This window comes from Pseudopipra pipra, chromosome 7 (assembly GCF_036250125.1).
Source record: "Pseudopipra pipra isolate bDixPip1 chromosome 7, bDixPip1.hap1, whole genome shotgun sequence".
NCBI classification, from domain to species: Eukaryota; Metazoa; Chordata; class Aves; order Passeriformes; family Pipridae; genus Pseudopipra; species Pseudopipra pipra.
In genome coordinates this window covers 5,189,042-5,212,394 of record NC_087555.1, presented here as the reverse complement: position 1 = coordinate 5,212,394, position 23,353 = coordinate 5,189,042, and the positions used below count along the sequence as shown (strand labels likewise).

The 23,353-nt window shown below is 43.3% G+C and overlaps 1 protein-coding gene across 26 annotated transcripts in view; it reads right to left on the bottom strand.

Moving 5' to 3' along the window:
- Positions 1 to 23,353, bottom strand: part of UNC80 (unc-80 homolog, NALCN channel complex subunit) — a 120,526-nt gene that overhangs the window by 83,353 nt on the left and 13,820 nt on the right. For 14 of the 26 annotated variants that reach the window (XM_064661887.1, XM_064661888.1, XM_064661890.1 and 11 more), the window contains 14 exons: positions 20,849 to 21,110; positions 15,907 to 16,041; positions 15,066 to 15,288; positions 13,471 to 13,611; positions 11,579 to 11,599; positions 11,222 to 11,490; positions 10,213 to 10,584; positions 9,280 to 9,426; positions 7,232 to 7,379; positions 5,741 to 5,889; positions 3,334 to 3,500; positions 2,519 to 2,620; positions 1,008 to 1,222; positions 379 to 485 (listed from right to left, as the gene is read on the bottom strand). In XM_064661887.1, coding sequence (XP_064517957.1) covers positions 379 to 485; positions 1,008 to 1,222; positions 2,519 to 2,620; positions 3,334 to 3,500; positions 5,741 to 5,889; positions 7,232 to 7,379; positions 9,280 to 9,426; positions 10,213 to 10,584; positions 11,222 to 11,490; positions 11,579 to 11,599; positions 13,471 to 13,611; positions 15,066 to 15,288; positions 15,907 to 16,041; positions 20,849 to 21,110 — 2,458 coding nt within the window. The remainder of the gene's footprint in view (positions 1 to 378; positions 486 to 1,007; positions 1,223 to 2,518; positions 2,621 to 3,333; positions 3,501 to 5,740; positions 5,890 to 7,231; positions 7,380 to 9,279; positions 9,427 to 10,212; positions 10,585 to 11,221; positions 11,491 to 11,578; positions 11,600 to 13,470; positions 13,612 to 15,065; positions 15,289 to 15,906; positions 16,042 to 20,848; positions 21,111 to 23,353) is intronic. The other 12 variants (XM_064661870.1, XM_064661874.1, XM_064661883.1 and 9 more) reach the window with 6 other exon arrangements.

The following is a 23,353-nucleotide window of genomic DNA, read 5'->3' as shown; positions in this document are numbered from 1 at the left end:
ACAGTAGCACCAGCGGGTCTGCACATACACTGAGGCACTTCATCTTGTCACCTTTCTGCTTAAAGGATTGATCTTTCGCAAGCACAAGGAAGGAAGGAGAAGCGTGACCAACAATTAAACCTTAGGTTTGTTGACAGAGCCTGAATTTCCTTCTCATTGAACCAAGGCAGACTGACCAGTACTGTGTAGGCTTAACCTAGTCTTCATCATGAGCCGCAAAAGCCCAGTCTCAAATTCCCATGGCTCTACTGTGGAGACTTCAGTGATTGAGTCTTATTGGCTTCAATGTCCATGTTAAACAGAACGCTTCCTTGGACAGCTAAAACCAGCCAGATCCTGCCCGGTCAAACTCTCTGCAATCCAGCCTGACACATTTACCTTGGAACTCTGCCTGATGAAAGAGAGACGGTCGACAGAGCTGATATCTAGGAGATCTTCCACTCCGTCGGCCAGGCCAGAGAGGGAGGAGCGCTTCAGCCAGTTCCCTGTTGCAGATTAAGCCACTCAGGACAAATCTAAAAATGCTTCCAAGCAGAATCTATTTATTAGCAATTGCAGCATATTTCTCCACAGTGGCCATGCTAGGGCATGGGAAAATGGGAGGAAAGGGGAAGGCTTGTTTCATGTATAAACTACCATGCAAAGGCAGGTCTTGGGACTTGTAAAAGATATATTCTCTGTCTATCAAATGCTATTTGGAATATTTCTCTTGTACAGAGAGGAACAATTCCTGTGAGATTAAGGTACTAGCCTACTACTTCGGGTCACAGATTCAATAATGTATTTTGACACAGATATCCTCTGTTATTTTTAGCAAATTGCTTACATTTCCCTTTGCCCCAGATCCCCCTCTGTAAAACTGAGAGAGCAGCATTTCACAGCTTCTCTTGGGAGAATACACAATATACCACAATATTGGAACTCTGTTGCAATATTTCTTAAGACAGATACATCTATCTGTGTTTCTCTGCACATGCAATACGTATATAGAAGAGAGAGAGACATACATTTACCTATAGGGAGTTTGAGTTTCTTTCGAAGGGAGATTCGCCGGGAACGGGAGCGGGAGCGCCTGTCTGTGGTGGTTCCAGAGTGAGCAGTGGTGCACTCGGATGTGTCCTGCTCAGACTGACTACTGGTATCACTCGCTGCACTTTGTGATTTGAACATCTTTCGCCAGAAGTCCTTCCGTCCCAGATTGGCCCCCTGGCTTTGCTCATCACTGGAAGAAAAGGGATGCAGAGCATGAACTGCATTTCAGTGAAGTCTGAATGGTCAGGGGAATGAGAACTCCCTCCTACAGGCCCCCTCTAACCTCTCTATTCCTTGAGGTTTGTTTCATCTTGAATTCCAAAAATATTCTTCTCAGTGCGATATAATCAAGTTTGACAACATGCTCAATATTGTTCAAGGCACAACATAACCATCCTTTCTACCTTGAGAAGCTTGTCCACTGAACAGGTCGTTCCAGTTTTTAGTTTCTACATGTGAAAAGCAAATCATCTTCTTTAGGTCAAAATGACCCACACTGATAAGATCACGCTGGTACTTTCTACAAGCATTTATACCAGAGAGGTTTAGGGCATCATGACAGCCATTTGTGAACCTGATGGAGTCACAGTTCTCATTAAGTACTGGAATGGGGACAGAATATTTTACTGTACTCTTGAGATCTCCCAGGCTATGGCAAGGCTCAGAGGGGAACAGCTTGCTCCAATTCCGCAGAGCAGTAAAGGGCTTTGTGTTGTCCTTGTTGTCTCAGCAACAGTGAGACTTTCAAGGCTCAGTTAAGGCAGGAGAATACACGATGTAGAGCTCTGGGTCCTTGTGCAAGCAATGTCTTCATGCACATTGCATCTACTTTAACAAGACGGACATGTATTCAGAGGCACGGAGAAGTTAAATGACTTGTCCAAAGTTATTTAGGGACCAGTAGCCATTTATAGAATTTTCTAAAATTCTTAAGAGTATTGTTTGAATTTACTTCAATATTAAACGGCAGAATTCTTTGGACATAAGAGATTTCAGTCGTGCAATGTCTAACAGCAGGTTGATTGCACCTGGGCTGACAAAGAGAAATGCAGCAATCTTTGGAGACTACATGCAGCTCAGGAATGGGCTGGCTCTCATAAAGCAGTAATGACCCTCAGCAACAACTTGGAAGTTGAAAATTAATAGAATCATCCCCCAGAAGTACAAACAAAGCAGGGAGAACAGCTGTGGTGACATCTCTGAGGAATTAACACTCTATTCACAGCTATGGTAGCATGCAATATTGACAAATCTACTGCACTGTAATTTGAAAATCTCTGGTATTTCCCCATCAAAATCAGGGTGCATCCAGTTGGCAGCACTGAAAAAAAAGGCATTACCTAGATGTTTGCAGCGGGTCCTGTGGAGACACTCAGCCACGTGTTGTACCATCCAAAGAGAATTCTTTGCCTCCTTGCCTACTTGTACTAACCCCCAGAAGGAAGATGCTGGCAATAACACATTGAACAACCCAACAGTTACTCACTGTTCTGGAGTTTGCATTGGGCGGCTTGAGACGTAACTCCGGCATTCATCAGGGGCAGCTGAAGTCTGGCCTTTGTCAATGATGACACTTCCCACCTCAGATCTATAAAGACAAGAGAAATCATCAGCCAAAGGAAATGGATGCCCCATCCCATGGCCATTATTACAACGCTGCATGACGTGGAAACCAGCACTGCTGAGCAGCAAAGCAGCTTTAGAGAAGCACTTTCTCTTTAGCAACCTGCTGTCTCTCTCTCTCTATTTTTTCCTGAAAAAGGCATCAGCTCTTAGAAGCAAACCCAAAGTTTTCAGGAGTTCTTCAACTTCCTTAATCCTTCTCCCCAACATTTTAATATGAAAAATCTCAAAGCACCAGAGGAAATTTCTTTTTGATAAAGAAGCGTGTCAGGATTAGATTTCTTCTGGAACCTGTTTTGCATACCAAGTTTACCTGTCAGATAAGCAACACAAAGGATGTGATGCACATGTAAAACTATGTCCATACAGTGTTTTGGAACTGATACTATGCTTCTTAGTTCTCTTAACCTCTCCTTCTCCCAGTGTTTCCATTGCACTGTTTGCTTAGGCCTCTTGTATGAGAGTGTCAATGCTTTTTGCTGCAAACCTATTACTGTCCCAGTTCATTAAATTTTAAAGGAGGTTGCTGCCACAGCATAAGTCTGTACATCAAGAAATGACACAGAATATCAAGATAAAACACACAAGCCCTTGGACTTCCTACATTTGTGTTTAGTACAGGCTGCCACACAGCCATATGCAAATCAGTTATTTACCTTATCTCTCCTAGACACCCACCTTTTGCTTCCAGAAGGTTTTGGCTCTTGCTCTGTTTCCTCTGGTTTTTTTCCTGGTATTAACTTTTCAGCACTGTCCAAGAGGGCACTGAGTGCCACTCTCCGAAACACATTCCCATGAGCCTCCTTGATAAACTGGACCAGCTGTCGGATATCGCAGTACAAGCCCTTAGAAGCAAGACATCATGAAAAAGAAAGAATTCAGTCTGCATCTTGTGAAGAAGCAGTGAGAATCAATACTTTCTGAGGTACTGCAGCAGGCCATTACTTGCTCTGGCTGTTGTGTGATATACTCTCCAGGTACAGGGTTTGTGTTTTTTGGCTGGAAATTCATTTAGTGCACTCAGAAGAAGCAGACAGTGAGGAGCATTATTAGTATTATGGAACATGGTCTGCAAGGGGATATAGCAGATGGAGAGTTATCAGAGGCTAAAACAGCTGTGAAATGAGGGACCTGCACAAATGACTTAAAGCCTATTTAATCCCATCCATCTGAGCCATAAACTTAAAGGTATGAAAAATCTAAGGTGTATGTGAGTGGAAGTAGAGTGCAAAAAGTTGCATGTTTTGCTTCAAAACCAGTGGGTGTCTTGGGATTTTTCTTCATTATTTTAGAGCTTCACATCATAGGAAGAGAGAGGAATGACTCACTCATTCCCCAACCTACTCCTACATTCAAGACTCTTTTTAGTTCTGAACATTCATACACATCTGTGATGTGCAAATCACCTCTATCACCTCTATATCTGAACCCCAAGGGGATGGAGGGAACAGTTTTACAGGACCTGATTTTTGCCCTGTGAGCTTTCCTGAAAGACCTTGGATTATTCTGAAAATTTCCAGCAAGGAACTGCACAGTCAGCTTTCAACAAAACAAAATGAAACAAAACAAAACAAAAAACAAAACCAAAACAAAACAAGCAAACAAAAAAACCCCCACAAAAAACTCAACCAGAAAACCAACAAAAAAAAAACTGGTTCTGTATACTGATTAAGGCTCTTTCTTTTCCATACTTTTTCCTGAATCCCACCACCTAATCTCTGCTGAGAAACATTCCAAAGGAGGAATATCCACAAGAACAAGAGGATTTGGACATAGGCAGACTACTCTGCTGGTTTAAGATGTTACTGTGTTTTTTTCTTCTTCCCTTCCTTCCCCTCACGTAGCATTACTGTCCCTTTAGCTGGACCTCAGTGCCTCCACAGCTCTGCCATAACGATGGAGTACATGAATGCTTCTTGGCTGCTTCCACGAAAAATCCCAATTTCTGATAATAAAGGAGGTGGTTTGAGATTAGCTGCTAGATTCTGCACCAGTTTGGAAGAAGAGAGCTCGTGGCATCCATTTTACTGACTGCTCTGGGAAGACAGTACATAGGCAGCAGCCAGCAGAACCTTACTTTCCTCCAGGTGTTTGGTAAATTGAATGCTTGTCTAAACTTTGGAAAGATCTACCGAATTGCTTTTCAGCAACTCACTTACTCTGCCACAGGCGGGCCAGGTCCTTAACCAAGTGAACTGGCTTTGACTTTGCTGAAAGTTGATTTGTGCTGGCGGTGGTCTTAGAATCATGGAATCATGGAGGTTGGAAAAGACTTCTTGAGATCATTGAGTCCAATTGTTAACCCAGCACTGCCAAGTCCACCACTAAACCATGCCCCCAAGTGCCACATCCACATATCTTTTAAACCCTTCCAGAGATGTTGATTTCACCACTTCCCTGGGCAATACCTGACAACCCTTTCAGTGAAGAAATTTTTCCCAATATCTAATTTAAACCTCCATTGGTGCAACTCAAGGCCATTTCCTCTTGTCCTGTCTCTTGTTACCTGAACACCACCTGACTACACCCTCCTTTCAGGTAGTCGTAGAGAGCAAGAGGGTGTCCCCTGAGCCTCCTTTTCTCCAGGCTAAACAACTCCAGTTCCCTCTGCTGGTCCCCATCAGATCTGTGATCCAGACCCTTTCCCAGCCCCCCTGCCCCTCTCTGGACACGCTCCAGCACCTCAATGTCCTTCTTTAGTGAACAGCTCAAAACTGACTCCAGAATTTGAGATGCAGCCTCACCAGTGACTGGTACAGGGAGACCACTACTGCTCTGGTCCTGCTTGTCACACACTTTCTGATACAAACCAGGATACCATTGCCCTCCTTGTTCATTAATCCCTTGCTCCAGACTATGCTACTAATCCACTTGGAACAACACAAAAGCTGCTTGAACAGAGAGTAAATTGCAATTCATACTGCACAACTTTTATTCTGGCTAAGTCCCCAGGGTCCAAAACAGGCATGCAAGAAGGGCATCACATTTACATAATACTTCAACTGAACTAATTCTTCACTGTAAAGTCTCACTGGTGACACCCAAGTGAAAAAGTAACTTTGTTAACATGAAATCAAGTGCTTACCAGGTTTTCCGGGCTGTGGAGCTCATGTGTAGTGGAAGCACAGCGAGTGATCAGTGACTTGAACATGGCACTCACAATAATACCTTCTACACTCTGGGCTGTAGACTTGTTGTCCACTGTGGTGAAGTTATTCCCAAATCCAGCCTTGTCTGTGAAATTCAAGTATAAGCAAGCCCTCTTGTTAGGAATGGTTTAAAAGAGATGGCTTAAAGACACATGTAAAGGAATTATTATTATTATTATACATGAGACAGAGACATGTCCTCACCTAATATCCTATGCTCAGTTCTCATAATCCCACCCCACAAAAGTGAGGGGTAAAAAAAATGACAAGGATGAAATCCTCCCAGAAATATTTGTATTATGAAAAAAGGATTGAAAAGATCGGGACCACTCTGGTTTCCTTTTATCCACATCTCTCATTTTCATAAAATTTGAACAATACCCCCAGCTTTTCTGGTTACCATTCTAAAGGACAAAAGATGTTTGATTAAGCTGCAAAGTGACAACCCCCATGAAAATTAAATCTTCTGAACTACGGGAATGCTGTTCTTGCAAGGTGCACAGGGAGACCAAACTCTCAGAAAGAGTCAAAAAAGAATTACACATTCACATTAATTACAAGAAACATCTCAGTTTCATGAGCTGAGAGAAAAGACTTTCAAGAGCTGCATGAGCTGCCACGCTTCAAAGCATAAGCCAGTCAATAATTGATGAATACTCAGGGAAACTTCCTATGGGTATATTCTTCACAAAAGCTGGCTATATACAAATATTCTTTGATGCTTTCTCTGAAATGCCTGGGATCAGAGACAGGCTAATAAACTAGTCAGACTCCCTGACTGTTTCAGAGGAGCTATTCCTACCCTGTAAACAGTCATTGTTAACTGCTAATGCATACAGTGACCAAGCATAAATGTTTAGTTGTTCTAATAGCACCTGGAATAATTTTTCTAACTTACAAAACCCCTCAAAACCCCCTACATACACACATGCACACACACTCATAACTGCAGTCACGTGCATCTGTGTGTTCCTGTTTTTGTTCATTCAGCCTGTTCTTGCTGTTTACTGCCTCATCTGAGGCACCACAGAGGGTTTTAATGCTCAATTATATCTCCATTCAGACCTGGATTAAACAGGTCATTCCAGCTGGTGCCATGTCATGAAGCAGAGAATTTCCTGCCCGAGGCATCGCTGGATGAAAGTCTTTTCTGTGAAGAGCCATGAACAACAGACAGGATGAATCAAGAGAGAGACCTTCAATTTTAGGTGCACTGGATGCCCCAAGATCTCTAGGCGAGATCACTAGGTTTTTGGATCTGAAGAGGTCCAGCTCCCCTGACCCACACTGGAAAAAGATACACACTCTATTTTCTGAGGATAGCAACTCACTTTTTTTCTTTTTCTAAAGGAACAGGGTATGGCTTCTTTCTGATGGTATAGTTTAGGAATACTCAAATGAGAGTTTCTGAGGCTAGCTATACTTACTGTCAGTGACTGGCTCCATGCAGAATCCCAGTAAAGCATGAAGGAAATCCACCACATTATTGAGAGAATCCCTGTTCACATAATCCCTCATGGTCTGCCGGAATTGAATCTTATCCAGTTTGTACAGCTTTGTGAGGCAGTTCTGAGCCTGCAATGATATCCATCAAAAAACACCTCATCAAAGTACATAGAAGCAGGGGAATTTTGCTCTTGCTTAGCCAGTGCTCTGCTGTGCTGTCTCTGAAGGAGTCTTCTGGAGGAGCCAGAAGGTTCAGGTTCCCTAACAAGATATATTCACCTCTGGAGGCGAAAATAAATTCAGCACAAGGAAACAGTGTACCAGCATGGGTGCCACTGTTTGGAGGTGGTGGTGAAGTCCCTGCCAGCCACGTCTCAAGGTCTCTCTTCCTCTCCCCAAGCCCAAAGTGGATTCTCACTGGATGTGAACGAAGCAGGAATGTACCACCTCTGTCAAGGCTCCGTGCCTTGGTGGAACAGGTTCTTAGCCTCAGGCATCTGATTTGCAGCCTCTGGCTCAGAACAATCCATTTGAGGCACCTATACCCAGTGACCCACTTATAAAATGCAAAATACTAACTTTTTATTCAAAAACTATTAATTGCCAACTTCTTATCACAAAACTATCCGTCCTACAGGGACCCCATGCAGGCTGGAGTTAAGAGAATCTAAAATGTCAGCTCTGTGGGAAACATGAACTCTCCAGCTACATACAATAGGATGCTTAACTTCCCCATAAACTCAGACAAGTGATTGTCCATGCAGTCAACACAAATGGTGCATGCAAAGCAGTTTGGCCAGACAAAGGCAGAGAAAATGCAGCAGACTCAGACACCTAGGAAAATCTCTTCCCATAAACACCTCAGTTCAATGGGTCTGATAAGAACCTTGGCTCCAAGAGACCTATTCATTTATGCTTAATGTTATACATAGGCCTAAATGCTTTGCTGGCTCAGCTCCAACACAATCTTAAAAGTCTAACTGACATTGTGATGAATATGGTACCTGTTCAACCAGTGCTCTGTGCAGCAGAATACTGTTACCACTGCCACTCTCACCCAATCTTGTCCCATTGTATCCAGAACTAACATCACTGCTGCAGGCTCCTCAGTACCTGGGAGCCTAGCTAACAGAACACTGCAGGATACAGAGCAACCAGTCCATCTCTGAGCCATCTAGCTCAGATCCCAGAACTAAATTATAGCTCTGTTGGCGTGGTTCAGGCTAACCAAAGCCATCCCACTATCGTGGGATTAGTAAATTCTCATTACAGTCACAAAAAATGCTCCCTTCTGCAAGTACACAAGGTGAGGAGGAGGCACGTGCTGGAGAAGGTCTTTGAAAGGCTCCCATCTGACAGGGCATTGGACTGACTGCAGGGAGGTAAATTCTTCTGGATGAAGTCTGATGTCTGGGCTACATCCTGGGCACTTTCCACTGCTTCAGCTTGGGCAGAACCAAAACTGTAAGGAATTGACAGTGATGATCCACCCTGCCCTTCAGGAGGGCATGAGTGAGTCTTTCACTTCCTTGCAGCACACCAACATGCCTGCAAGTAGAGTGTATTCCAACTATCAGGAGCTGACAAAGCAGCCCAGCAGCAACCAGCCACAATGACCATTAGGAAAGGTGCACAGACCTACACCTTACACTTCTGGATTTAGATATGCAACCCAAGACAGCTGCATCTCTTGTAAGTGGCATACTCTACTGGGGTAACATCATGAGAAAAGTTACTTATACCAGCTCACACAGGGGATTTTCTTCCATGTATTTGTCCCAACCCATTGGGGTGGTCAGAAGCACCCTGGACTTCAAGTCTGCTCTTGGCACCCCCGCAAGGGCTGCAAGATAACACAACAGCTGAAAATCTGCTACGGCTGGGCTGCGACACAGTCTTTGAGCTGGGGCAAAGAGCAACACATTTATTGTCAATACAGAGAAAGCTACAGAGGGGGCAGACAGCAATCTCAGCAGATGATGTCAAAAGTACAAGGGGGGGACGCTGTAATGAGCTTTAATTCTCTTACATTCTCCCGGAATACCTGGTGTCTCAGGCGATCTCCAGAGAGCCCTCGGTGTCCTTCTCCACAACCATAGGCACAACCCAGGGACTTCACAATTTTTATCAGCATTGTGAGTGCCAGCCTATGGGTGCTGATAGATGGGCCTTCATCCTGAGGGTTGCAGAGGGAAAGACAGTGTGGAATCCTGGCACAACCACCAGCATTTTGTTAACATTCTAATTTCAACAAATTGCTGTCCATTTTTCCTCTCAGACACTCCATTACTGAGTTGTTATTCTTGAAGTGTTTACTCCAATTATTTTTCAGGTTTAGGGACCAGCCCCATCCCTTTTAGCTCCCATCAGAAAGTTCTGCAATAAATGTGAAGCCTCTATGTGCTGCTATGCATACCATTCAGCCTGCCTTTCAAAAGATTTTGCCTGAAAATTTCTGCTTGAGTAGAAAAACAAGCATCTTTTTAAAATGTCTTAGGTGTTATGCTACTATGAATTACAATTTTTTTTTGGATGTCAGCAACAGCATCTTGTGGCCAATTCTCATAGCAACACAGAAATTTATGATTTCTGGCCATAGAAAAGAAGATGTGCTCACGTGCTGGATTCGATTTTTCCTTAGAAGTTATGAATAATAAACCTCCCAAAAAATCATTGTGATTGAGGATTTCAAACAATTGACAAGATATTGAAAATGTCCACATGAGGCTTACAAATTTTGCTTTTGGCAGCTGCTTCTCTGGAGTAGTTACAGTGCTTGAGTTCCCAATCACGTTTCCTCAGTGGAACCCCCCCGTGAGCACCAGAGCAAAACAAATTAATTTGTCACTGTGTTACAACATAAAAGAGAGCAAACAAAAGGCCAGTTGCATACATATGCATACTCAATCTTAACAGACCTTACAGTACTTTCAGGAATTGTATAAAGGGAAGCAATACAAACCTTTTCTTGTTTTTTGTCATTCTTCTCATATGGCCCTCCTCCTCCTCCACCACCACCTCCATCACTTCCACCTCCACCTCCTCCTCCACTTCCACCACCTCCTTCTTCTCCTCCATCTCCAACTCCACTAACTGGAGGTGGCCCAAATCCACAAGTTGAACCAGCAGAAGCAGCCCCTTTGAGCTGGAAGGATCCTTCACTTGGTCTCTTCTCAGGAGCCTCATTTTCTTTGTTCTCGCTCTTCCTCCGAACCTTCTCTACACAGGGCACCACACCAAGCTGCAGTAAGCACTCCACAATGTTCAGTGCCACATCACAAATCCGGGAGCTGATGTCATGGTTTAGGACCAAGTAAACAGCCTTCAGGACCACCTGGGAGATCCAAACATCATATTTAAAGTCAGGTTTACTTTCTTTTCTAGTACGATTTTGAGCCTGGAAACTGTAGTCACAGACCAGAGACTCATTACAGCAGGCACAGTACAAATTCTGAGTGAAGGACATACAACCCTAAATCCCAAGAGCCTACAATCTAGGTGTAAGACAAGAAACCACAGGCTGGGTACAGTCAGGCAGCAAAGGAAACCATGAGATGACATCTGTGAGCCTGAGAATACTGCTTTGGTGCACCAGGAGCTGTCAAGTCATTAAGAAGAAAGCAGGAAAGGTGAGTTTTAAGGTGCCATTAGAAGAAAGGTGCTACTCAGTCTTATACTATACTTATAGGGAATTTGGTGCATGCCCCAGGAACACAGTCGTTACATTATACCACTTAAGATTTGATGTGTGCATTCCACATGCACATGCACTCCTTGGAAGGAGTAACAGGAGTTGCAGTATCTCAGAGGAGACTCTTAGGATATGCACAAATGTATCTGACTGACCTTTATGTACTGTTGAGAGAAGTCATATAAAGAGGTGGAGGAAAAGCCCATCCAAACCCTGACCTCAATGGTACAGCTATATTGACAGAAGAGGGACCTGGCTCTCCTCGTTCCTTGCCAATTACCGAGAGATCCAGCATGCCGTTCTTGTGGACAAAGTTGTTGGTTCCATCAATGTGATCTGTGTCCTCCAAGCAACTGTAATTGATGCAGGAATCTGTCAGGCTCCGTGGGAGGTTGGCACATGCAAGTGGCTCGTGGGGCATCTCAGGGATGGGCACCTGGTTGCAAAGCTTCCTCATGTGTTCGCTGAAGAAGTCGGCATAGCCCACGTTGAACGAGGCCAGGGTGGTGTTGAAGGTGGCCACAGTGATGGTGGAGATCTGGGACCGCACTGCAGGGGGGAAAATGGCTACCTGTAAATTTCCACCTCTAGAGTTATGGAATGGAAGATTGAGGCTGAGCGTGTTTAAAGGGAGCACCTCTTAATGCAGCTTGTAATGCTGAAAGACAAGACAGGTTCCTAATTACTATAATGGGTACTGGGATGAAAGATAGATGCATTTCTTCCTTTAAGCCAGTGTAAATTAGAACAACACTGAGTTTGCTCTAGCAGTACAGTTCCATGGCAGCTTAAGTTAATCTCAGTCAAGCAGGCAGTTAATTAGATCAGGGAACTCAGCCAGCCTAAATCTAATCCAAAGGGGGGATTAGAATTTGGCTAACTTTGCTCCCTGTACTGGTCCAGTGCCTGGTCTTTAAAGCAGCACTGCCCCTGCAAGGCAAAGAAAAAAGACTCTGCAGCTGGATGCAGGAATGAAGGTAGGGGAACAGCAGCACCAATTTGGAACAGCTTTCTAAGTCACACCAATATGAAATATTTCATCACACCAATTGAAAAACATGGAGCAGTGTGTTCCTAACAATACCTATGACAGTCTAAACCACCTGCAAAATGCAAAGCTGTCTGATCAGAAAGGCACCATGGCATCTCAGTTCACAGTGTTCAGAGAAGGGAACTCATTACATAGTCAAGTTTAAATTGCTCAGATTAGCATGTTGGCTACACAGGACAATTTTTATCAAGGATTCATTGTGTTTTTACAACTCATGCTGAACTCCAGGCCACAATGTTAGTAATTTCCCACACTTAGTGCTTTTTAAGTAGGTTTATACATCCTGTAGTGTAGAAAGACCCTATGTGTCCCACAGGGTTGGTTGGACTGTCACCTGCCAGACAGTAACAGGGCTATGGAATAACAAAGAACTTCTTCCTAAGGCTATTTAATGTAGTCTAATTAATAATACAGCATACATCTAATAAGCAATGACTCAGTGGTCAACTGATTATGTTATATATTATGCAAATACCAACTTGTCAGAAACTTGCCAGACTGGTGACCAGATTTTCTCAAAGCCTGTGCAACCCTTCCAGCACTGAACTAGCACTATTTATTAGGAGAAATATTCTAAGGCCAACAGCAGTACCTTGAACTAGGCTACAATTTGGTCAATGATCAGGGCAGGAATTAGCTGCTTGTATCAGAGGATTTCTTGCTGGCAACTGTGATTTTTTAATGGCATTCATTGAAATTTGTATGGTGAAGATAACAATAAAGATGGCAGCAGGAAATCTTGTTCCAACCATTTCCCCCTTCAAATGCAGTTAAAGCTCTTTCAGTGAGCCCTGCTAACTCCTGTGCAAAGATCCTTTTCCTTCTTTGGGTCAGGTGTAGCCCATCTGTCACCAGCAGGCTGGTGTCATGTAAACAAACCCATGATCAAAACCCCCAAAATTCTGCTGGTGATACCAGACTCAGAGCCAGGTGTTGATCTGCTGGCTCTTCCTGTTTCTTCCGTCATCATTCCCTTGCAAAACTGGAAGGATAGAGAACACTACTTGTGCTCCTCTTTCCTTAATCAGTCATCCCAAGGCCCTGAAGCCTCTCTTGAGATTGAGTAAATTTCAAAGCCAGGCTTCTAACTGGAAAGAAGGGAATTAGGAAAAAAGCCTGTGATTCTCAGCACAGTCCAGGAGCTGTGGATTGTAAAGGGGCATTAAATACCATAAAATACCCCATGAAACCACTGAAGATAACAATACCAAGTTTCTGCCCAAAATTCTGTGCTGTGTTGTGGTAAGGCAGAAAACACCAAACCCTGCGTTCTCCCTGCCGATGGCCACCAACTGCACCAGATAAACATGAAAGGTTTGGAACATTTTTCTACACAGAACAAAAAGCACTCAAAAGATATGGAAATAAAAAAGGAAAAAACAATTAGTCACATACTCATATATGGAAACAGTGACACTTCCTCAGCTTCCTGGAGTTGATATTTCAGGGAAAAGTCTTTCCTGGTGTGTTAAATTTACCTTCTTTGACTGTGTTCTCTCCGTGGCTGTTTGAGTGGTCTGGCAGGTCGGAGACCAGCGTGTGATGAGAGTGCGAGTGCCTGGCGCTCAGGCTCTCCATCTCCGTTGCTGTGTCAGAGCTCCCCCGCCTGGTAAACTTCCCTAGGGCGAGGGCAAGAAAGGATATTGGGTTTACTTATCTGAGAAGTGCTTGGAGGTAAGAGACAGGAGCTGAGGTTAAAAACTGGAGGAGTGGAGTCTGCAAAAGTCAACGCATTCCAGGACACTGTGAAGCAGAACCAAACATTATAGTGGGATCTCTCACGGGGGTTTATTGATATAAAGACCAAAGGTAATAACTTTCTGCAAGGTTCTTCCCCTCAGCACATACACCCACATTCTTAACCACCAGCACCTTCAAGAAAGTGAGACTGGTCAGCACTGTATGACTCCACCCTTTGAGGCAGAGTATAGGAATTTGGTTTCTTCTCCTCTGGTCCAAAAGAAATAGGTATTTCAGGATGGAGAGTGCTAAGGCAAAGGAAATTTTTCGAGAACGCAATACAATACAAAATCCCCTCTACTAAAAGAGGGGGACTGTCTCTGAGGTTGGCAGGATCTGTTGACCAGCGGACTTGAACCTGAAATACATGATTTCACTAAGACATCAGAAAGCAAAAAACTGTAGGTTTAGTCACAACAAGAATCTGGAGTCCCTGGGATTAAATTTTAACTAACTTCTTGAGGTACTGAATATATGGAAAGGAGGATTTAGATACAAAGTTTGCAATCCTTGTACAAATCTATAAGTGTTTGTATATTAACTACCGACAAAACACATATGAATCTTTTAGAATTCATTTGGCTAAGCCCACTCTCCTCTGTCCCAGAGAGGGACATGTTTCCAATGGAGAGCTCTTCAGAATGGTGCCATCTAAGATGGTGAAAATGAGAAGGCTCTGGCACGGCAGATCATTTTGTTGCCTATCATCTTCAAGAAAGGGTGCTACGATAAAAATCTACGACATTGGGAGTAAATCTGTGAAACAGAAAAAATGCCTAGACACTGTTCAGTGAACTTGGAAGCTTGAAGGAGTCAATTTTTACATTTAAACAACTGTATCTTTGCAATATCAAGACAGCATAAGCCTTGCTGAGACAATATCCTATTTATATTGTATCCAACATTCAATTGAGGAAGACTCTGAATAGAATATTTTTTGCCATGCTCCTAGTGACCATATTGCTGCCTCTTTAGATATTTTTCTTATAAAGAAGAGGATGCAAATATTCCTTGAATCTATTTTAAGCTGCAGTCATGCAATGCTTGCTACCACTCAGGGAAGGCATACTCAAGTGGTACAGTGATCCCTACAGGTTGCCACAGGAGCTGTTATTCTAGTGAAGATGGTAGTTTTCAGAGAAAAAGTGAACTAAGGCGTAAGTCATTCAAGGTCTGCTGAGAGCAGTCGCCACTTCTACCAACAGGCGTGTCATGCTGCAAACAGAGCCAAGGTGACAACAGGATGGACAATGAAACAAAGAGCCTTTGTTGTTCTCTGGGTGTTTACAACAGGAATGACACAGAATCTGGGGCAGATATAACAACACCTCACCTAATATGGTGGTTTGCCATCCTCCTCTCTCAATGCCACGTCGGTCCTCTCCGATTCCAGAGAAACTGCCAAAGGAGAAAGTGCTGCGAGTGGGTGAGACATCCAAATGATCCTCATGGAGGAGGAAAGGCACCCCCATCCTTCTTTGCCGCTTCTTCCCAGTGTGGTGGAAAGGAATTGACCCTTTGCGCTCGCGTTCCCTGTCCTCTTTGCGGCTCTTAAACTGCAGGAAGAAGAGGGAAAGATATGGGAGCAAGTAGAAGCTTTGAGCCATGGAAGACTACCATTTGAGGGGAAAAGATAACACAGATGTGTGTCCCAAGCATAACCTTCCACTCTGAGCTTCTTACCTTGGGCATTTACCCTGCTAGCACGCTGGGACCACATGAGTGTTTAAAGGAACTTAGTATTGCCCTCAGCTGGGAGGGATGCCCTTGGATAATTTTACGACGTTCTTGGACCTTGAGCTGGATGCACAGAATCCACAAAAGTCTGCCTAGTATCTTGAGGGGTTGCAACCTAGAGCTAGGATGAGGTAAAAATATCAGAAAAACTCACTGACTTAGCTGGAAGTACAAGTGAGCACCGGCATTTAAAAATCAGCACTGTTTGAGTGCCCTCCACTCATGCAGTTTCAGCAGAACAGCTATTTGAATAAAGATTTGAGTATCATGTCTGCAATGTGCACATGAAAACCTATGTAATAACACCCAACTCCAATGAAAAGGGACATCAATCTCACATATGGCATGAACATAAATTTCAAGCAGACTTTCAGCCGCTATTTAGCAGGACAGTGAAGTGCTAGATAACAGGTAAACCAAAGTTTTCTTTCACCCACCTTTTTGAAGATGTTCATCCCCAGGTCTGTGGAGAGATCTGGAACTGCTGGTCTACGCAAGTTGGTCAATGAAACCTTGGAAAATGCCTCTGCACTTAGTGATTTTTCTTCCTCATTACATTTCATTGTAAGATCCTGCAGCTCCCAAAAGAAGACAGTAAGCACAAGGAGAAATAGAGGACAATCAGCTTTAAAAAAAAAAAAAGCTACTTCCAGGAGCTGTCATAGGAGCACTGCAGAGGAAAAGAACCTCCAATTCATTAAACAAAATGGTACACACATTTAAAGAAAAACAACTGAACAAACAAAATGTAGAAACTCTCAGAATTATTTACCTTGTCTAACATTTCTGTCACAGGCTTTGCTGTCAGTGTGGTCTCGTGGCATGTTCTTCTCCAGTCTGATTCTGAACCCAGGTATGACTCTGGGTAGCTGACGATCTGATCATACACTGATGAGCAATCACAATGGCTACCCTTTTTGAAGTGGTTTTATTTGAGATCTAAGAGAATATGCCCTTAATAATATATATCTTTAAATACACATTTTGGAACTGACTGGCAATAAGCAACACTGTCCCTTCAAGAGACTTGATTTTCAAAAAAAATTTATTTACTCACGGAAGAAACCTCAGAGTTCTACATCACTAAGCATCCTCCACTCATAATAACAGTGCTCCCAGACTATCATAGTTCATATTTGTGTAATTCCCCCCTTCCTATATCCCAGAATGTCTCATGACAGTGAAAACCATGAGGCTCACTCACCCCAGTTTCAGTAGAGAGCGCTCAAGCACCCTCTGCACTGAGTAACACACGTTACACCTGCCTGCTGCAGAGGAAGGCTTTGCCACAAAAATGGCACAAGCTCAGCTCCTGGCCATCTGCTCCCATTAAAGATCCGATGCCACCATCCATGAGATGTTTGTGCAGCTGACCTGACCAAATTCCCACAGGATAATTTTATTCTGCCTAAATATCAACTTGTTTCCGATGGAGATGACGTTTTTCTTCACTGTCCCACCAGAAACGTTGTGTTGAACAACTGGGTTATGTAAAAATACCTTTTGCTTTCAATCCAGAGATAGCCATAAGGCAAGGACAGATGAAGCAACTCTGATAGTACAGGAGGTTTAGATTCTGCCTTGCCAGATTGCCCATTGCAGAGCCAGCCAGCTCTGCAATATAAAAGTGTGCAGTTTTATGCACAAAAATGTCCAGCAGAAGCCAGTGACAGCCTTTGCAGCTGAAATCTTAAGTACCAGTTACAGTGTTTGCAGTACTGGGATACTGGGAACCACACATTTTTTCAGAGACTTTTCAGAGTAATCAGAGACTAACCTTAAATTCTTCCTAATTATTTTATCAGCACAAGAGTGAAGGAGACACACAACAGTAAGACTCCTCGTCACCACTGTTTGTAGTACAGGTATGCTTATAAACCACTTTGCTTATATAACTGAAGGTGCCACGGAGGAGTCACACGTAAAATCCAACACACAGCAAATCAGGATTCAAACCTAGGTGCTCTCAGTGGCAAGGCCAAGTACTCCATATAGCTTGGTTCTTAGTTTTTACAGCTCTCTGGTCTCTTCTGGCCATCGTACAAATTTATTTTGGATTCATTATCTTCGTCCACTACTGACTAAATCAGTGTTTTATTAGGTGGCTTATAGTCACTAAAAGACAAAGTAAGGATCAGGGCCTACTGAGTCACAAGCCATACAAGCACAGACAACATAGGCCCAGCTCTGAAATCTGCTCAGGGTAGGTATCCAGAAAACAACACCAGAAAACGAAATTACAGAATCACCTTAAATCTACAGTATGGTAGATGACACATTTTAATGAACCAAGCTAGCACTCTGATGAAGACTGATTAAAACCATGGGTATTCTGTGCAGTAGACTGTGTAGCAATTATGATACGCACAGGATGGATAAGAAAGCAAAATATTTTGGGGGCTGCTCCTCTAGATTTTGTTGCTTCTATTTTTATCACCTTCCTGCTGCACAACTCTATATGTATCAGTTCATTAGTACTTCTCTCAGCTCTCAAGATATTACACTTGAGGCTCTTGGCTTTCTATCAGCATTGCAGCAAGAACTACAGCTGCACTGGTCCTATGCTTCATTTAAGTTTTGGCTCTTTCCCCTGCAATCTTAGTGCAAGACTGTAGCAGTTCGTGAGCCTCTGAAGGTTTCATGTCCTACACCTGCCCTTAGAGTGAATTTACTGCATACAGATGCAATGCAGGTTTCCTTCATCACATGGTGCCAGGACTGAAATATGTTTAGACTCAAGTCACTTTCTAGAAGAAGCTGGTATTCATTTTATTCACACTTCATCCAGTGCCCCTTTTCCTGTGCAACAAGGCATGCTGGAATGCTGCACTGAATCTTTTCCTACTTTGCTGTTCAGATTACTAGGTGATATATGGAGGATGTTTCTTTCATCCTCTCAAACCCCACTGCTTTAGCCCAAGCTTATCTGAAATGTGATTTCAGACACACAGGAAGTGAGAGTTTTGCTGAGACTTAGGGACATGCAGGAAATTACCCTGATGAACTGCAGAACAATAGAAAGAATGTAGATTTACCACAGAAGAATCTACTGGTGCCTGATATGATTTTCAGAAAGCTGTGTTTGTCCTTACTCGCTTTTTGGCTGCCGCTTCAAATCTACCCTAAAGAAACACAGAGTGCCAGTATTTTTGAGAAGTAATTGATTGACCTTTGAGCAGAAATTATGACACCGTGTCAGGAATTTAAGATTGAGACTGAAAAATCAGGCTTTAAGCATATCCCTGTGTCAGATGAGCTCATGAAGGCTCAGCATACAACCCCTTGCGTTGCTAGAAAGAAAGGACAAATCCTACCCCCTGGGAGGTGGCATTCTCTGCTGTGAATGATCAGAGAGCCATGAGTGATGAGACTCTCAATTTACGAACAGCAGTAAAGTCCCTACAGTTGGCTGGGATGAACCAGAGCCCAGGTGCCTCACTATGTTGCACAGATTTCAGTCCTCAGAGCTGTAAAGGAAGGGGGGCACGAGTTGAAAGTTTTGCTGCCTGTAAGACTGCTTCACCTCCTCCATCACATCTGTTCTGCGTAACAAATCAGAAACCCTTCTGAACAGGACTCCAATTGGATGAAGTACAGCAGGAATGCACAGGACTGACACAAAGGTTACCAAAAGCAATCAAACTTAGCCTTGGAGGGAAGAATGCCCTGGACAGAGTCCTCACATTAACAGCTATAATGTACCCAGTGGAACTGCCAAATGGATTTAACAGAAAAATAGTAGAGAAAAATGGCAGAGTAAAGGAATCATGCAAGAGAAACAGCCTGGAAAAGCAAGAAATAGCCAAGTGTGTGAAAGGAGAGAAGTGTTTCACAGCATACAGAGAAGAACGAGGAAGACAACCCCATTCATACTGCCTCTGTAAACCACTGACTGCACTCCCTGTTGCACTAGGAGCTAAACTGGCTAATGTGCAAAAGAACCAGGCTGTTATGAGTAAGGACAAAGGGACAATACATGCATGGAAACAGTGAACCACATCAACAGCAATATCTTTCAATTTTCCCTCCAGGAGATGATATTAAGGAGGATTTTCTGCACAGCAATCCCATACAATCCCCCTGCAAAGGCAGATTAAGATGGAATAGTAATTCATATCACCTGGCCTTTATGGAGCTAGGTCAAGCTTTTACAGGGATGAAACAGGAAAACATTTTATAGAAATGACACTGAACTATAATACAGTTTAAACAACACTGCTGCTGAGCCCTTAAAACCAGCTCTCATAAAAAATATAAGAATGACTATAAAGTCCTGAGATTTAAAAACAACAGTACTAATATTGACATTGTTTATGCTTTTCTTCTGGATTACGAGCATCTGGGCTCCACAGGAGAGAAGATACCTCAGCCTTCTTCCTTATAAAATGACAAGTCAAAAACCATCAGAGCCCTACAATACTGAAAGCAATGATTTTAAGAAAAACATTAAGAATTCTGAGATTTCTGACTCACAGAAAGACATTTGATAGCAACGTTAGCAAAAGAGAGAGCCTTTTACTTGAGGTGTGTCATAAAATTGGATGGCAAAAATAGAATCTCTATTAAATTTTATTAAGCAGTTCCATCAACTCAGTAAATCAGAATTTGCTGTTAAAAGCCCACATGACAGGAAAAGAGGGTACAACCTAAAAGTAGCGGAAATCAACAAGGAGATTAACTGAAACTGCAACAGCATCCCCTTTTTATCCCTGGAACAAGGGAGCTATCCAAAAGAAAAAACACAAAGATCTTTTCTGCACCAAGGTCAGGAGTCTGGGGTTCATTTTCCAGCAAATAGGGAGCAAGTCTTGACACCTATTAGGACAGTTTGTCTACTGAGGTTTTGTTGGCAAATATAAGTTATGCAATAAGAATAACAGCAGGAGAAGAGGTAACAAGATGGAAGGTTTTTGCTCATGGCCACTGTTTGTGAAGTCTAGTCTAATATTTAACCCAAGTGTTTGCCTGGAGTGTGCAGTGCTGTACCAAGTGCAGTTCCTTTTCTCTCTTTTGTGGGGTTACATCAGAGAAGCTCAGTGAGTCCTGCCCATTACACTGTAATGCAAAGGCAGCTCCATTTTTTCTGACAACTACATAAGTATATTCTCACATTACAAACTAACATTATCCCAGTTCATCCTGGATTAATTATCCCAAATAAATCCTCAAGCGTTCAGCAGGCACCAGCTCTGACTCTCTGCACCAGATTCTGCCCCCAAAACCCTCATCATTCTCAGGGTCTCTTTCTGAATGATGCACATATCTGACTCCTGGGCAGTTGAACCAACACCAAAGCTGTGCCTTTCACTACTTGTCCAGCCATCACTTCCCAGCATCGCCACAACAGCAGCTATTTCCTTGTTGGTAGCACCTGCTTACCTGAGTTTTGTGGGTGTTCACCAGAGAGGGTGCAGCGGCCACCATGGAGCTGCTCCGAGGCCTCAGCAAAGGGGTGATCTCTGGCTCAGGTGGCTTCTCTGGTTTTTCCTGCAGCATGTGCCTCAGCCTCTGCAGGTAGTACATCAGTGACCACTGTGTGCCCTCCTCAGACCAGTGTGGCTGCAGCAGGCAGCGCAGCACGGCCACGTCAAAGTACGTGGCGTAGCGAGACTTCTGGCACGGTGGGATCACCAAGGACACTCTGTTCCAAAAAGCAGGAGCAGGAATGTTAGTCATCAGGCTCCTTAGGCCTTCTTAGATACTCGGTTCCCTGAATAAAGAACCGACTCTTTGGGACCAAGGCTCTGACTGAGGAAAGCGTTATTGAAGACACATAAGTGGATATTTAGCTTTCAATTCCCCAGAGGACTCCAGTACATGCTTTGTTAAGTGTTTTCTTGGATAGGGTTGCTTTCTTAAACTGTGATCTGAAGATAAGCCTCCAGCACTCGTTCTAACTGAATAATTTGTTCAGTGGGAAACAGACAACCTTTGAGCACCTGCTGTTCAGACACAAGTAATGTATATTTAGGAATTGTTTACATTTCCTCATATCAGGCCTCACTTAAAAAGCAGCAGGCAGGGCAGCTAAGTTAGTTAACACTTTAAGCCAATTAAATCGATTCCTGTACATGTTAAAGTTACTGTTATAGACATTCTTTGCTGAGGTGTTCCAGAGAAAAAGACCATTTTAAGCCCTCATTATACTCCTGCCCATCAGGTGGTGTAACTTCCTCATATGTTTTAACATATTGAATTTCTTACGTATTGTAGAAGTTAGTGTGCATAAAAGCAAGATGTCTGTAACAAGCCTAAGTAATGAGAATCCAGAGATTTCAGATTTCAAAGGCATCATATGTACTTTCAGAGCCCACCTTATTGCAAAAAAAAACACAACAATGCCCCCGTCTTTTTATTCTTAATTTTTTTACCACTTCCCACCCAGCAGAGTACAACTGGCCTGATCTACCCTCTGAACAGTCACTTACTGTGAGGAGACAATCTGTCAGAAAAGAAGCAAGTGAAAGGGAGTCAGAGGAATGAGAATCACACGGCAAAAGAAGGTGTGAAATCTGGGGGTGGGGCAGGAACTCTGGACATCTTTTTTTTTTTTGCCTGCTGAAGTACACACTGTAAATATTTCTACTCTGTGTGTTAGAAACACACCTCTGTGACCTGAGTACTTCTGGGATTTTTGGATTCTATAAAAATCAGCATCTCTTTCATATATTCTCGGGCATTTGAGAATCATCACAAGAACATCAGGGTTTTTTTGGTTTGGTTTTTTGGTTGGTTTTTTTGTGGGCTAGTTGTTGTTGTTATAAGCCTTTTATATTATCAACTCTGCTAAACAGCATGAAAACAGAGTGGGCAGGACACCCCCATCTCTAGCTGGGTACCATCACATTCTAAACAGAGGGATCCAAGGACACAGTCCAGAAAAGCATCAGGGAATAGCAGCAGTACTGACCAGTGGGACCTTTAAGTGCTCAAGTGAAGAGCATGTTTTAAGTGCTTTGCTGGATCACTGCCCTGTGCATCCAAGGCAGGTACAGAACTGGCAGAGGAGAAAGAAGTGTGCAGTGAACATTGACACCACTTGGAATCATATGAACCCTGTTCCATATTACCCTTGGAAACAGGGAGCAGGTGGCATGGCTGGGCTTGAAGCAATGCATAGATCTAGAGCTCAAACCTGCAGGAGCTGGTTTGCTGCCAGCCCCACAGGCCAATGTCAAAGGCACTTGGTGACTGCAGACCAGCCCATCTGTGTCAGCATATGTCACCCTATATGCAATACATAGATTGAAAGTCTCTTTTCTAGTGCTGCATTCCAGGTAAAAATGCTTAAAGTTTGATGACTTTAAAATGACATATTATAAAAAACAGAAAAACTGAATTAGGAAGGAGAAAACAAGGAGAAATGGGAATATGCTATAAATTTTTCCCCATAAACCTGATACAAAGGCTGGTTTTGTCACAGTCCAGGTTGTGTCACACAGATGCAGCCTGCAAAAAACCTTAAGGGTAGCTGGGATACTCAAAGTATCCCAGCAAAGGAAATAAAGCCCATCATCTCAGTAGCAATTGTGAAAGGTGATGCATTGCTCCCTGGTCACTTTGCAGGACCTTGATCAGCGTCTGAGAGTCTGAACAGTCTTTCATGCTCTCCTGCACGTGGCACAGGCAAACCTGAGGCATGACACAGCCTGGAGCAAGGCATGTTCTCCTTATGAAATATTTGTCACTAAAGTCCTTCCTACAAAGCCTATTTCCCAGGCAGCCTGTTCAAGGCAGAAGCTGGATAAAGGGCTGTGGCTTTATTTGCTTCTGTGTTAAACTGTATCACCTGTACACGGAGGATTTCACTGAGTGGAGGAGGGATAATCGGCCAGGATCAGAGGAACAAGCCATTTGCTCAAGCAGTGTCTGAGGAAGCAGAAA